Raw genomic sequence first — 16776 nt, 5'->3', positions numbered from 1 at the left:
GGCTGTAGTTAAGGCGCTGTGAGCCACTAGACAGGTACCGGGAGCTGTTCTTTCACTCTCTGAAGAGCAGCAAGACTCTCAAATGCTTAGCTATCTCTCTAGCTCTGACTTTGGAAAGAAGGTCTATTTATTTATTTATTTGTTTGTTTGTTTATTTATTTGGACACCCCTTCTCCCACCGACCACGACAGGATTTCTCTGTGAAGCTCTGGCTGTCCTGGACCTTGCTCACAGACTAGGCTGTCCTTGAACTCAGAGATCCACCTGCCTCTATGCTAGGATTAAAGGCATGCGCCCCCACCACCGGGATATTATTTTTATATTATGTGTGTGTGTTTCCTTGTGAGTGTATGTGTGTACACCATGTGCATTCCTGGTGCCTGTGGAGGCCAGAAAGAGGGAGTTGGATCCTGGGAACTGAAGTTACAGATGGTTGTAGGCTGTTATATGGGTGCTGGGAACCGAACCTGGGTCCTCTGGAAGAGCTCTTACCTGCTGAGCCATCCCTCCGGCTCTGCTACTCTAATTTCTACTAGAGTACTGTACCATCACCCCGTTGTCACATTCTTTCTGTATGTCCACAGACCGTCTCATTCACACCCTAGTTAGTCCAGCCACCCCCTTTCACATCGGTGTGATCTGCAGACCAGGGCCACACCTTCACCTTGGGGACTTGTCAAGATGCAAACCAATATCTAGGAATCAGCCCAGACCATTTCAGTTAAAAAAAAAAAAAAAAAAAAAAAAAAAAATCCGAGGTGGGACCCAATGTTTCCTTGTTTCATTTTGATTTTTTTTTTTTTTTTTTTTTTTTTTTTTATTTTTCGAGACAGGGTTTCTCTGTGGTTTTGGAGCCTGTCCTGGAACTAGTTCTTGTAGACCAGGCTGGTCTCGAACTCACAGAGATCCGCCTGCCTCTGCCTCCCAAGTGCTGGGATTAAAGGCGTGCGCCACCACCGCCCGGCTTCATTTTGATTTTTGTTTTTTTGACAGGGTCTCACTATATACCTCTGGCTGTTCTGGAACTCACTATGTAGACCGGGCTGGCCTCAAACTCAAGAGATCTGCCTGCCTCTGCCTCCCCAGTACTGGGATCAAAGGCGCACATATCTGGCTCTCAGGTATGCTTTAATATGCCCTCTAAAACAATTCTGAAGCATGTTGTAGTCTGGTTACTAATGTTTAACATGTAAGAGAAATACCATTAATGATATTTAATTGGATTCACTCAATGAATAGTTATATAAAGCAAAAAATTATTTTAGGACAGTGTCATCATTAAAAGAATGAGCTACAGGGCTGGAGAGACGGCTCAGTGGTTAAGAGTATTTACTGCTCTTGCAGAGGATTTGGGTTCAGGTTCTCAGCACCCACATGGTGGTTGTTCACAATCAAGTTCCAGGGGGTCTGATGCCCTCTTCTGGCCTTTTCAGGCATTGCTCACACATGGTACACATGCATACAAACACTCATAAAAACTAAAAGTGCATAAATCATAAGCATCTGAGACCAGCCTGGCCTTATGAGACCTTGTCTAAAAAGCCCCAAATAGTGACACGATCAGGAGGGCTAAAGGCAATGCTCTGAAGCCTCAGTTTTGTTCAGCATTGAAAACAACGTTCCAGCTGTGGACTTTTGGGAAGGATCAGGTGTTTTGATAATTTCAAAATTTCCATAAAGATATGACATAAATGTAAATCATGTAATATATGAATATATTTTATAAGGTCTAGCTGTAATGTCACCTGGATTTTAGAAACAAGTTTCAGAAAGGGCCAGCTATCATCATGCCGCACCAGTTCCACAACAAGCTGTTCAAAGGCGGACAACTCATGAACGCCTCCTTGTCGGCCAGAAGTTCTTCGGTTCAGTGGCATAGGAGACGACTCTGGGTAAGGAAGACAAGACATTTAGACAGTATCAAAGCAAAATAGCGACTGTAAGTTAAGCTGCTAACAGACATAAAAGTCAAATTTCAATAGAAAATAGACATTTTACACTGAGATTTTTGCTTTTCACGTGTATATGTTGTAAATGTATGTACACATGCCTGCATGTATGTGCACATGCCTGCATGTATGTGCACAGGTGCATGTGTATGTGTCTAGCTGCCTGGAGGTCTGAGTCCCCCCCTCCCCCACAGGCAGGGTTTCTCTGTAGCTTTGGAGCCTGTCCTGGAACTAGCTCTTGTAGACCAGGCTGTCCTCGAACTCAAAGAGATCCTCCTGCCTCTGCATCCTGAGTGCTGGGGTTAAAGGTGTGAGCCACCACTGCCCGGCTAGGTCTAAGGTTTCTATTGGTAATCGTTATCTTATGGCTCCTCCATCTTGGCTGTACTCTCAGCTTCTGGGAGGCTCAGGAAGCACTGAGTTTGCAGTCGTGCACAGTGTAACATTATCTCAATTAACCAATCAACCCACAAGTCAATGAACCAAACAGGGACTGGAGATGGAACCTGGCTAGTACCAACCAGCCAACACTATGCTAAAAGATGATGATGTAAAGATTACTATAAACAAAATTTGTAATTAAAATCTAAGCGACCAGTTCATGAAAAACCACTGCACCATTACAGTCTAGCATTTCTAATCTTTGCTGTTTTGTGAGACAGGGTCTCTCTAGGTAGCCCTCAGTGTCCTGGAGCTCACTATATAGACCAAGCTGACCTCAAATTCAGAGAGCCACCTGCTTCTGCTTCCTGAATGCTGGGATTAAAGGTGTGTTGTACAATGCCCAGCTACAGAGGGTAATCTCATCAAATAATGTAATGTTCTTGGTTAGTGGTGATTACTGTGTTCTGAGGGAGGAAAAAGAAAATGAAATGCATGAGGCAAGCATTTCACCACTAGGGTATAACCCTAGTTCTGAAAAGTGTTTGGTTATACTGTGTGTTCAAAAACTGACTAATTTCCTCCATTAAAAAAGAATACTAGGGTGAGGTGGTGGTGGTTGCACACCTTTAAAACCAGCACTTGGGAGGCAAACGCAGGTGGATCTCTGTGAGTTCAAGGCCAACTTGGACTATGGAACTAATTCCAGAACAGCCAGGGCTACACAAAGAAACCCTGCCTCAACAAAGAAAACAAACAACTCCCCTCCAAGGACTCCTAGGACCAGAGAGATGGCCTGCTGGCTAAGAGCGCTAACTACCCTCCAGAGGACCTGGGTCTGGTTCTCAACACCCGTTATCAGATGACTCACAACTGCCTGTAATTTCAGTTTCAGGGGCTCCAAGACTCTCTGACCTCAGCAGGCACCTGTATATATTTTTGTTTTTATGAAATACTAAAGGCTAAAGAGAGCTCTCCAGTAAAGTGCCTGCCTTGCAAACATGAGGATCTCAGTTTGATCCCAAGCACTCATATAAAAAGCCAGGTATAGTGGTTTATGCCTCCTCTGACCTACACACACACACACACACACACACCACATACACTTTTCAAACTGAGTAAATACAATGCACCATGCCAGCAGAGACCACCAGTGTGCTTCGCCTTTACTCAGCAATAGCGGCCTCTTCAATGACATCCACTTTAGATCAGGATGCTTTGTGTATCATAGGAACAGCTTTTAAAACCTGACCACGACTCAGCTGTCTTGAGTGTAAGCTGAACTTCATACCTGTAGACTGTCTCTTCCTGCCTCTTCTCTTAGAGTCGCTGTCTTGGAGAGAAAGTCCTGCGTCGGTATTTAAAGGTATCAAGTGTCCGCTTGATCTTGAGGTGCTGACTCTGAAGTTGGCGATGCTGGGACTGTGTTCTGGGGTGTTATCGGCACTCTTCCGTACTCTGCGTTTCCCACGAGGACTCAGCAGTTCCACAAGCATATCCGCTTGCAGTGCACCAGGACTCTGGCGAGTCGAACGACTAGCATTTCTTAACGAACGAGTTTCTGTAGGAGGAGCAGATCTGATCTTCCTTAGGTTCCTGCCAGCAGTCTTAGAAGCAGTGGTTTTGGGTGTGCTCTGCTGACTCCTTGAGGGGTACCGCCCGGGGTCTTGTCGCTGGCTGCGACTTGAGAAAGAAGAGCTAAGTCTCCCTCTTGTTTTAATTGGCAATCTGACTTGTGGTCTTCCTCGTTTGGGTGGGCTACAAAAATTGTTGGAAAACATGATTATTGTACAGACTATGATGAGCATGTGTATGGTTCCTGTACTCAGGGCTATAGATAAATTACTCTGCATATAACTGAACCTTATCCTAGAGTCAGTTCTTCCGTTTACAGACAAGTTTTCATGGAAATCTAAACTGTGCTTCCATGTACTTCTCTGAAACACTGGAGGACATTTATTTTTCAGGTAAATAACTAGGACATCATCATGAAAATCAAGTCCTGAATTGTGATAAACTAATAACATCCTTAGGATGCTGGCAGACAGACCGGGCCAATGCTCTTGAACATGGAAGACTTGCATTGTCTTTTTCCTCCGTGTCATCACCATCAACACAGAAGCGGCTGATGCTTCTGCCAGTGGCTGACACTGAAGTAGGGCCTCAAACCTGTGGTTCATGAAGACCAAGCCAAGAACCTCTTTATTACTTTCTGATTCTGACCGCAAATACAAAACTAGATTGAACTGGTCTCTTTACATACTTCTATTTAACCTGCAACATTGGTAAGAATTTCCGAAATGACTGACCAGCTGATCTTCTGAGCATATGTAGTTCATGTGTGTATATGTAGTTCAGCTGCACAGACCTGCATGGACATGTAGAGGCCAGAGATCAACACTGGGTGTCTTATGTTTTGGACAGGGTCTCTCACTAAAGCTGGGACCGGCTAATGAGACTAGACTAGCTAGCCAGCAAGCTGCTGGGACCTTCCTTCTCCACACTCCGATCCCAGGGCACCCTGCTGTGTGGGTGTTGGGATCCAAACTTGGGTCCTTATGCTCGCATAGTCACCAGTTTACTTATGAAGCCATCTGTTATGGGAGATTATTTTAAGATGTGTTGTTACATGTGTTTATGCTGTGGAACATTTGTTTAATGACGTAAAGATGTGCTGCTTTTGTTTACGTTGCATTTGTTTAACTCTGTGAAGCTGCCATTCTTTGCCTGCCTGAAACACCCGATGGTCTGATAAAGAGATGAACGGCCAATAGGGAGGCAGGAGAAGGGATAGGCGGGGCTGGCAGACAGAATAAATAGGAGGAGAAATCTGGGAGCAGAAAAAGGAGCAAGAGAACAAGGAGAGGAGGATGTCAGGTGCCAGCCACCCAGCCAGCCACGGAGGAAGAGAGAAAGCAAGATATATAGAAGAAAAGAAAAAGCTCAGAGGCAAAAGGTAGATGGGATAATTTAAGATAAGAAAGCCTGGCTAGAAACAAGCCAAGCTGAGGCCAGGCAATTTATAAGAAAGAATAAGTCTCCATGTGTATGATTTGTTTGGGAGCTGGGTTGTGAGCCCCCAAAAGAGCAAAGAGTTAAGAGTAAAAGAAAATCAAACAACAGCCATCTTTCCGGGCTCCCCAGATCCTTTATTGCTAAGTTTAATATGATATTGCCTTCAAAAGCTTTATATGGTAGACGGTCTCTACTAGCTGACACTCTTAAAAAAAACAAAAAGACAAGCTAGGCAATGGTTGCACACACCTTTTAATCCCAGCACTCAGGGGACAGAGGCAGATGGATCTCTGTGAGTTCGAGGCCAGCCTAATCTACAGAGCGAATTTCAGGACAGCCAGAGCTACAGAAAAATCCTATCTTGAAAAACAAAAAATAAAATTGTAGTTGATTTGATGAACACATACGTATGAAATTCTCAAATAATGAAAGAGAAAAAACCTTAATAACAATAAATGGGAAGATTCTATTAATTATTCTCCTCTGACAATGGCCTTTCTGAACTGGACAGCTCTTGGGCACCTTGCCATACTCAGCCTCTTGATTCCATGAGATTGGTACAAATGTTTAGAATGGAGAGTGAGCTAAGAACAAGAACAAAGAATACAATATGACTTTCTCTTGTGACTCTATCTAGGACTACTGATGGAGAACCAGTGGATAGAAACATTTGCCTACTAGTTATATCTATGCAGCAGGTATGATTGTGCATGTCTGTAATCTGAGCACTCAGGAGGCCAAGGCAGGATTACTTCAAGTTCGAGTCTACCTGAGCAACAATGTGAGACTGCTTGAGGGGAAAAGAGAAAGGGAGACCACCCCAGAGTTTCCACAGCAGGAGAAGTCCAGTGCAAAAGCCGTGCAGCGGCCCGAGTGATAGTCTGTCTCCAAGGAGTTGTTAACGATAATGGGGCAAGAGCACATGAACACAATGTGGTCTGCTTAGATCAGAAATACCCACCTTGGAAATATTCCGAGTTATGTATAATACATGAAAAGCACAAGCAGTTTCAGATATGTTATTTTTCGAACAGTTATGTCCCCAAGTATTGTGTGTGGGTTTGAGAGTCACAGGCTAGACCACCCTCACGTGGCAAACTGGACTCACCTGAGTTCTTCCTCCTCTTCGGAGTCTTCTTCATCTTGTTCTACCTCATACTCTTCCTCCTCACTCTCGCCTTCTTCATCATCAACTTCGTCGTCACCTTCCATGCTCTCTTCCATCTCTTCATCACTTTCTAGAGACGGTCTCTGCCTAGAGGAAAGTCTCCTGGAGCGCTGCTTTGGTCGGCACTCTGGACAAAACCAATCTCCTTCAGGAATGGCCTGAACAAATCACAGAAATCACCATCATCTACTGGTCGAGACCTCAGTTCCGATGTGGGCAACAGAGGAAGATAAATACCTTAAGTTTCGGCCGGACGCAGTAGGTGTGATGGCCGCGGTCACAGCCATCACAGAGGACCATGTTCTCAGCATCACCCTTCTTCCGGCAGATCTTGCAACGCGCGTTCAGTATAGATTTAGACCACATCACACTGCGATCCAAGGTTGATAAATGAAGAAAGACTTGGGATAGACTTGCAGAGGAAAGGAGGGACTCTCTCCAACGGTCCAGGACAGTTTTATAAGAACGCCCGCTGTCACTGCCATCTTCAAAGAGAGGAAACATGACTGAAGTTCCTGGGCAAACATAAGTGTCTCCTGGAATTCCTTTTTTAATTTCATGTTTATGTTTGTCAAAAAGATTATGCTTAATATTGAAAACTAAAATTCTGTGTGATTCCAGTCTGGACTATACAATGAGTTCCAGGTCAGCTGGGTTGCAATGGAACAAGACTGTCTCACCCTCAAACTCCCTACACCTAATGTTCCATCTGCTGAGTCACATTTTTAATGACATAAGGAATTACTTAAATCCAAACTGAAGGCTTGAAGATTTTAATAGTTAAAAGAGAAAAGAATTTAGGCAATGTGTTCCCAATCTAGTCTTTGTATTGAATCTTGATCTAATTTAAAACTGATTAAGTTACCCTTCCTTTGGATCAAGTATGTACTTTCCCATTGCCAGAAGAACGATTGAACCTCATGTGTTCTAATTTCAGTATGAACACATGAGGTTTCTTTTGAGCTGATGGTCTATGTTCTGAAATTGAGGGTATCGGCTCAGTGTGTTCTAATATATTAAAGACCACTGTGCAGACTGTCGAGAGTTCACCACACCAACACTGATATAAGAGACTGAGGCAAGGGTTCAACTACAGGACAGCCTGGGCGACATTTTAAGTTCAAGGCCATTCTGGGGTACTATCTCAAAAACAAAACAAAAATGCCCCAAACTAAATCAACCAAAGAAACAAAACAAACAAACAAAAAAATCCAAGCCAGCAAGAGGGCTCAGCAGGTAAATGTGCCTGTCATGGACGCCTGATGACCTAAGTTGGATCCTGGGACCCCAAGTGGAAGGAAGAACCAATGGAGAGTGTCCTTTGACCTCCATACTATGCTGGGGAGCACACAGGTTTAAGTGCACCCCACAACAATAATACTAATTAAAGCAAACAAAACTAAACATAAAGAAAACCAAACCCCACGAAGGGTTTGAGTGAACAGCTCCGAAGTAGAATGCTTGCTTTGCACTGCAGTCCTGGTTTTCCACCCCCAATAACACACATCCATACACCACCAAACCAAAAACTTGCAGTTTTATTGTGGAAATAAAATATTATGAAAACTATAAGAATGAGACTAATAATAAAACCAAATATCAGAACTTCATAAAATATGAAAAACTGTTTAATATGTTTTATGTAAGAGTTTAAATTGGGCATTCCTTTCTCAGAACCCTCGCCACTCGAGTTCTTTCTTATTTTTCTACATTTGCTCTGCTCACTTGGAACAGGAGATGAGCAGTTTACATGAGTCAGAGTTCTGGCGAGTGTGCAGTTCAGTGATAGAGCATGTGCTTACCATGCATCAGATCTGAGGTTTGATCCCCAGCATAACCAAAACAAAGAAATAAGAACTAAAGAGAACTTCAAACAAGTCTTCAGAGCTAGAGATAATGAAGAAGGTATTAAGGGCAAATACATTTAGGATGTAAGTGGATACTTTTCCCACCTCATCTTTCCATGTATCTAGTGTTGTTGGAGATTAGACCAAGGATTTCACACACACTACACAACTACACTAATCCCAAACTAGCTCATACCCCAAGGTACCTTTGTAGACAGTATATAGTATATAAACTAGTTAAATTCTGAATTCCAATTTCAGCTCATCTCTACCTTTGGAGTGTGTGATTTACTAACTAGCACACTGGCTTTATCTGTGTCTGCTCACTCTGTGTTTGTCTTGACTCTGTTAAAAGACTTCATGGAAAGCTCTGGGTATGAATGAACAGGACCTCCAAGGAAGGACCCAAAAGCACTGATAGCTAAAAGATCATGAAGAAATCTTTCTGGACAAATTTGGACACAAATCCTTATTTGGTAATGGCAAGAAATAAGGTTGACGAATGGCCAACATGTTAGAGTGGAAGAAAGGTCAATTATGAGAAGTTTTTAGTCTTGGAAAGCAGTGTGAAGGATTCATGGATTTGTGAAAGTTTTAAGATAAGGCAGCTCAGGCGGCCTCAAATTTAGAGGCATGAGCCATCCACCCCCGGTTTTGTCAGTGTAATCCCAGTTATAGGGGAACAAAGTGGAGGGTCAGAAGCTCAGGGTCACCTTTGGCTACATCGTAAGATTGAGATCATTTATGTCCGTTCATAATGAGATTGTTGGCCCAGCACTATCCTGCTTTTACATGAGTGCCAGAGAGCCAAACCCTGGCCCCAGCCCTTTGTTGAGACAGGGCCTCCTGTGGCCCATGGGAGTCTCAGGCTCCCACATACCCTAGGGCAGCCTCCACGTAAGCGCTGGATCACAGCTGCACACAAATTTGCTTTCTTTACCAGCTTTGACAAGCTTCAACAAGCCAAGTACACCTCACTGGTTCTCTAGGATACATGGCTACCAAGGGCAAAATACGCCTTGTTTCTCTTATCTTCTACTTTGCTGGTCTTGATAAACTCAAGAAATTGCTACAGGTAAACTAAACAACTAGATCTCATTTCTCCTCTGAACGCATAAGCAACTTTTTTCCTTGGAGGTTTTCAAGGCTAGCCTCAAGAAGATTAGAGGCTTCTCTGTAATCTCTATCCTTAGTTCAGGGAGTGACAAAACCTTTTATGGGATACAAGGAATCTAACAACTTCCGAGGCAATGGGTGGGATCTCTGGGTAGGCGGGGAGAGTCTCCTGAACTCCTCTTTTTCCACACCTGCTGTTGTCCTTGATGGACATGCCATGGCCCTGCCATCTCCAGTATCTGGGGTCTCCACTACAACTGAGGCTGATCTCTCCTGGCTCCTCCCCAGGGACTCCAACCTTACCACACAATGCTAGGCCTCAGCCACTCTCCACTGACTCCCTCAAGCCTTCAAAACCAGCACCATGAGACTTTACACATTGCCGAGTTCTGCTGCCAGCTCGAGATACAGCCTGTCTGGACACAGCCTCTGTGTGCCGGTTCTGAGATTCTGCTGTCCTGCTGGCATGGAGACATCTTCACCTCAATGGTGCTGGTGTCCTATTGATCAGTTGACTCTCCAGTCTCAGTTGATCAGCACACACAGACTTAGTCCAATATGCCACACAAACGACCCCTATCCCAGTGTCCAGACAATCTTCCGTCTGAAACCTCAGCCAAGGCTCCACTGTCTGCCAGTCTCTCAGCATTCTTATCTTCTAAGACCCTACTAGAAAAGCCAGTAAGCTCTGAGCACACAGGCCAAGCAGTCTACCACCCAGCTGTGCCCCCACCTTCCTCCAAACCCCTACTAACTAACTCCCTTCCATCCCCATCAACACCTCTCCCCTCCACCAGTTTCTTTCCCAGGCTCATGACCTTTTGGCTTGGCTTTGTGATCCATTTAATCTAACTTGGGTCATCTGTATGACCACTGGGTTCGAACAACCCACCGGAGCCTGGTGGGCACACAGCCGAAGGCCATTATTTTAGTTGTCCCCGAACCCATCAATAACATATAGTTCAGCAGTGAGAGTCCATCTCCTCATCTTTCAAGTGTTCTTAATACACTGGGGTAGCGTCTGAGCTTTCTTTTTTGATCAGTCCATTCAAAGGAATTTGAGGAACTTTTGGTCTGATGGTACAGGCCTGTAATACCAGTGTAGAGGAGGGTAATTAAGGCAGGAGGGACACTAAGTTCAAGGCCTGCCCGCACTACACAAGAGTTCAGGATCATCCTGAGCAACTTAGTGAGACCCTGTCTTAAGACAGAAAGAAGAGGGCTGGAGAAGATACAGCTCATGGGAGCATGTGTGGAGCCCAACACTCAGTCCTCAAACCAAACCCCAGCAAAACCAAGCATGCCGTGACATCAGGTGCTAAAAGATGACAGGCTTTACAACTGCACTGTCAGTGTGATAGGATTTCTTAAGTTATAACACAACTATCAATAACTTTATAACACTGAGGTATTAGCTATGAATTCTTCGATCTAAGGACACTGTGTGAACAAATTCACATTCTGAAATTGGATGGTACTGTCTGTAGCAATGGTTCTCAACCTGTGGGCTGCAGCCTCTTTGGGGTCGAATGACCTTTCAGAGGGGTTGCCTAAGACTATTGGCAAGTACAAATATTTACAATTCATAACAGTAACAAAATCATAGTTATGAAGTAGCAACAAAAATAATTTTATGGTTTTTCACCACAACATGAGGAACTGTATTAAAAGGTTGCAGCATTAGGAAGGAATCACTTATTTAAAGAAATTTAAATTTTTATTTATTTTTATATATCTGTCGGTCTGTGTGCCACATTTACTCCTGGTGTCCACAGGGACCAGCAGAGGGTGCTGGATCCCATGGATATGAAACTACAGGCAGCTGTGAGCTGCTATGTTGGTGCCTGGAACCAAATCTGGGTGCTTTTAATCAATGAGCCATCTCTCTAGCTCTGACATTTCATTTTTAATATTCCTCACATTTATCACATTAAGATTATTTAACAAATTTAGTTTATTTAGGTTGCTTTTTCCAATGAGACCAGAAAGGAATTTTTAAAAATCTCCTCTATAATCCCAATGAAATATAAACTTCTTGAAAAAAATAAATTAAAGAGAAAGTCTCTATGCAGCCCTGACTGGCCTAGAACTGACTATGTGTAGATCAAGCTGGACTTAAACTCAGAGACCCACCTGCCTGCCTCTCTAGCACGAAGATTAAAGGCGTGTGCTATCATATCTTTTTAACATGACAATTTATTAAAGTCGGACAAAGATGAATCTAAAATTCATATTTTCTGAAGACATAATAATTAGGTTCTTAGGTTGGTCCTAAAAAGCCTATTAAATTGTGTAATTGCACCAGGCAGTGGTGGCGCACGCCTTTAATCCCAGCACTTGGGAGGCAGAGACAGGCGGATCTCTGTGAGTTCGAGACCAGCCTGGTCTACAAGAGCTAGTTCTAGGACAAGCTCCAAAGCTACAGAGAAACCCTGTCTCAAAAAAAAAAAAAAAAAAAAAAAAAAAAAAGAGGGGCTGGAGAGATGGCTCAGAGGTTAAGAGCATTGCCTGCTCTACCAAAGGTCCTGAGTTCAATTCCCAGCAACCACATGGTGGCTCACAACCATCTGTAATGGGGTCTGGTGCCCTCTTCTGGCCAGCAGGCATACACACAGACAGAATATTGTATACATAATAAATAAATAAATATTTTAAAAAAAAGAAATTTTGAAAAAAAAAAAAAGAAAAAAGAAAAAAATTGCATAATTGCATGAATAGCTAAAACTGGTAGACAGTATTATTTCTTTCATTCTAGACACAAAATGCAGCTCAGTGAGAGTTTTCCTGGCATGCATGAGGTCCTGGGTACAATCCCCAGCAAAACACACACACACAGTACAAATGGCAGAACAAATCCTCATCTATAGTCCTAACACTATATTTTCTGACTGGACATTCCTTGGGTAATACTTATTTTTAAACCAAATCTTCAAATGATATAGATTTAAATCAATAAAATTTAAGTCACTTAGAAAACCCTGTTTTTATATAATTTACATTATTTGAAGTCTGGAAAATACATTTTGGTAATCTTTTTGAAACATTACACAAAAAGGAATAGTTTTAAAAGCGTTTACTAGAACAATATTTATTTAGAATAAGCCAGAAAGCAGTATCTATGCATTATTTAAAATACATCTTACTGAAAAGCTCATCTTTTAAACAGCGAAAACAGTTTCAAGTTCATTATATGCCAATTTCATGCCAGCCCTTGAGCTCTTACGTAACTAGTAATAAGAAGATACTCACCAAGTGGAGCTTTGAGGAAACGCCGCTCAATGCCCTGTTCTATCTGAAAGAGGGCCATAGCCAGATAATGAACCACATTGCTCACTGACTGCGGTGTACTGCTGGTACTTGGAGTTTCTGTTTTAATCCCCAAAAGTCTACAATTAAAATAACAACAGTTTATGGTACTGAAAATCACAATCAGGTGAAACTTGAACCTCCTCATCCTTCCCAAGTGCGTGTGTGTGCACGCGTGTGCACTCACGCCCCTCACCGAAGTGAAGGAGAGGACAGCCTCAGGTGTCAGTTGTTGCCTTCTACCTTCAAGCCAGGGTTTGTTTGCCACTGCAGATGCCAGGCTGGCTGCCATGCACTCCCAGGAATTCCGTCTCTGCCTCCCATTTTGCCAGTGACAGCACTAGGAGCATGTGCCTAGCTCTATATACATTCTGTTGTTCAAAACTCTGGTCCTAACTTGTATGGCAAGTGCTTTATCTCCTGAGCCACCTCCCCAGACCCCACAAGTTTATCAACACCTATGTAAGAGGGGAGGGAGAACTGGGATTAGTAAAGCACACTCATGGAATCCTAGCACTTGGGAGGCAGAGGCAGGTGGATGTCAGTGAGTCTGAGGCCAGCCTGGACTGTTACACAGAGAAACCCTATCTTGAAAAGCCAAAAAAATAGAAAACTTTCCCAGTCTCAAAGAACTATTACAAGTGAGTGAATAGCAGACTGCAGGGGCGAGCAGGAACTGAAGACTTCAGGAGCCTCTGTACCTGTCTCTCACTATGACCTTTGCTTGTTCAATTTCCATCTCCTCGACATCTTCATTCACAGTTTTAATCACTCCATTCTCCTTGCTTTCCTCACTTAACAGCTCATACCGTCCATTCTCTAAGGCCGATCTCCAGACGTGCCGATCTGTAACCTGTAACGAAACCCAAACTTATTAACCCTGAAATATGGGAATACATTACTCTAAGACGTATGCACTTAAGAGTACAAAAGTAAGATTAATTCATGTACATCCTAGAAACAATGAATCAAAAGGCATCTAAAAAATTACAGTTACTGCACTCAGGAGGCTGTGGCAGGAAGTTAGGATTATATAACAAGAATAAACTCAAAACCTAAAATAAATAATGAAAAAAGTTGCTAAATTATGAAATGAAATTAATATAATTTGCAGATGAAAGCTTTAGTAGTCTATTTTTAAAAATTATATTGTGTGTGTGTGTGAGAGAGAGAAAGTGAGTCAGTCTTACAATGTAGCCCAAGCTGGCTTTGAACTCAGGGTGATCCTCCTGCTTCAACTTCTAAAGGGCTGGGATTACAGGTGTGAGCCATCATGCTAAATTTGTTTTGTTTTTTTGAAATAGGCTCTCTCCATGTAGGTCCAGTTTGTCCTGGAGCTCACTTTGTAGACCAGGCTGGCCTCAAGCTCACAAAGATTCACCTGCCTCAGCCTCCCAAGTGCTGGAATTAAAGGCCATTGCTACTACACCCAGTTTTACACAAATTTCTAAAAATTTATTTTGTTTTGTTTTCTCTGTAGCTTTTGGTTCCTGTCCTGGAACTAGCTCTTCTAGACCAGGCTGGCCTCGAACTCACAGAGATCCGCCTGCCTCTGCCTCCCAGGTGCTGGGATTAAAGGCATGCGCCACCACCGCCCGGCCTAAAAATTTAAATTTAAGCTGGGCAGTGGTGCACACGCCTTTAACCCAAGCACTCAGGAGACAGAGGCAGGCGGATCCTGAGTTAGAGGCCAGCCTGGTCTACAGAGTGAGTTACAGGGCAGGTTCCCTCCAAAGCTACACAGAGAAACTCTGTCTCGAAAAACAAAAGCCAAACCAAAAATGTACAAATGTTCCATCTGCATATAAGTCTACACACCACTTAAGTGTCCAATGGCCATGGTGGCCAGGAGAGAGTGAGATCCTCTCGGACTGGAGTTACAGAAGGCTGTGAGCTACCACTAGTTAAACTGGGGCCTCTAGAAGAACAGCCAGTGCTGGGCCATCTATCCAGCCCTTTATAAATGACTAAGTTGGCCATAGTAAAAATGACAAATGATGGCAAAGGCACCAACACAGCATATGTAACAGGAAGAATGGTGCGAGCCTGCAAGTTGCGGCAGTTGGAGAGTTCCAGGCAATCAAGGTCACAGTGTTAGGCCTTGTCTCAAAGACACAGAAACCAACACTTGGAGATGCACTTTACTGGAGCGGTCACCTAATATGTACAAGACCCTGCTAGTGGGGGTTTAGGGGACAACCACCAATATGATTAAGCAGAGAAGGCAGGAGTTGGTTAAGGAAGTTAATATCCTTATATATTTCAACATCTGATGAAAATATAAAACATCCAGAAATATTTACACATACCAGCTAAGCTATAAACATCAGGAGGGACAAACCTTGATTGCTCCTAATGTCCCTTGATAGATTCTGTCTTCAATGTCCAAAAGAAAGTCTCTGAGCCTCAGCTCAAGCTGCCTCTCTGCAGACATCTGTGGTGTGTCACATACATTGGAAGATCGTCCCCGAGAAGAAACAGGCTTGCTATCAGCTTGAGGTTTGTCTGAAATAACCAAATATCTCTTACATTAAGATTTTCTACATAAAAACATAACATGACATGATTCTGAGATAACTGAAATAAAAAAAGCATAAGTCCTCAATAGTTACAACCATAAACACATTACATGACATGATTTTGAGATAATCAACATGAAAGCACTATAAATCCTAAAGAGTTACAACCATAAATTTGGTAAAGGTCTTTGTCTTGAGGTTTCTGTTGCTGTTATAAAACATCATGGCCAGCCGGGCGGTGGTGGCGCACGCCTTTAATCCCAGCACTTGGGAGGCAGAGGCAGGCAGATCTCTGTGAGTTCGAGACCAGCCTGGTTTACAAGAGCTAGTTCCAGGACAGGCTCCAAAACCACAGAGAAACCCTGTCTCGAAAAACAAACAAACAAACAACAACCACAAAAAACATCATGGCCAGCAGCAGCTTGGGGAGGAAAGGGTTTATTTCAGCTTAATCACAGTTCATCATTGAAGGAAGTCAGGTCAGGAACCCAAGGAAGGAACCTGGAGGTAGGAACTGAAGCAGAAGCCATGGAAGAGTGCTGCTTGGTGGCTTACTCCTCGTGATTTCCTTAACCTATTCCTTAAATCCTCCAGGATCCCCTGCTTAGCCATGGCACCTCCTGCAGTGAGATGGGCCCTCCCATATCTATCAATCATCAATCAAAAGCCCTACAGACTTCCTTAGAGGCCAATCTCATGGAGGCATTTTCTCAGTTACAGCTTTCTTCCCAGATGACTCCAGCTTGTACTAAACTGATACTAGTCAGCTTTGTATCCAGAACAAAGAACTCTTATCGTAAAAATACACACAAGTAGATATAGACATATAATACACGTAAAAAGACAAATAATTCATTTACAAAATGGGCAAAATATTTGCACAGACATTTAAGGAAATTATACAAATGGATCCTCAGTGGGACTTCACACCCTGAACAAAGGCTGAAATAGAAAACTAGTTAATTTACTGGTAAGTGGAGAAACTAGAACCTTCATACACCATGGGTGGGAAAATAAACATGTAGCTGCTTTGGGAAACAAACTAGTAGTTCCTGGAGCACATGGAAAGTAATTTACCCCTAGGTATATACTTCACAAAGAAAACCCCATCTCCACAAAAACATGTAAGTAAATATTTACAGCAGCATTTCCCAAGACAGTCTAGAAACAAACAAAACACCTATCCAGAAATGGGTAACTTAGACAGTGTGTGTGTGTGTGATCTGTCACTGCACTGTGTGTGTGAACGAGCGGCTGGTGGTCCTGTCCTGCCCCCCACCTCGCTACAGGAGAGGTACAGCAGACTCACTCACCTGGCTTTTAGTGTGGGTCGGGGAACTGAACCCAGGCCACTGGGATTACAAGCTATGCTCTTTTAGCTGCTGAACTAATAACTCCCTGGCCTAGATTCTTGTTTGAGGCAACAAAATGTTTTAAGATGTCCTGTGAGGATGACTGTCCATACCCGTGCAATA

At 43.2% G+C, this 16776-nt stretch overlaps 1 protein-coding gene across 1 annotated transcript in view; it reads right to left on the bottom strand.

The window, feature by feature from the left end:
• The window catches only part of Baz1a (bromodomain adjacent to zinc finger domain 1A), a 78622-nt gene that overhangs the window by 2472 nt on the left and 59374 nt on the right, over positions 1-16776 (bottom strand). Inside the window, exons 19-25 of the mRNA XM_057782902.1 lie at positions 15124-15287; positions 13484-13635; positions 12726-12862; positions 6751-6998; positions 6454-6671; positions 3622-4088; positions 1746-1888 (exon numbers count right to left, since the gene is read on the bottom strand). Of these exons, the coding sequence (XP_057638885.1) occupies positions 1746-1888; positions 3622-4088; positions 6454-6671; positions 6751-6998; positions 12726-12862; positions 13484-13635; positions 15124-15287 (1529 nt within the window). The remainder of the gene's footprint in view (positions 1-1745; positions 1889-3621; positions 4089-6453; positions 6672-6750; positions 6999-12725; positions 12863-13483; positions 13636-15123; positions 15288-16776) is intronic.

Source organism: Chionomys nivalis, chromosome 10, assembly GCF_950005125.1.
Source record: "Chionomys nivalis chromosome 10, mChiNiv1.1, whole genome shotgun sequence".
Lineage (NCBI taxonomy): Eukaryota > Metazoa > Chordata > Mammalia > Rodentia > Cricetidae > Chionomys > Chionomys nivalis.
Note: the sequence above shows the minus strand (reverse complement) of the source record. Positions and strands in the feature narration are given on the sequence as shown.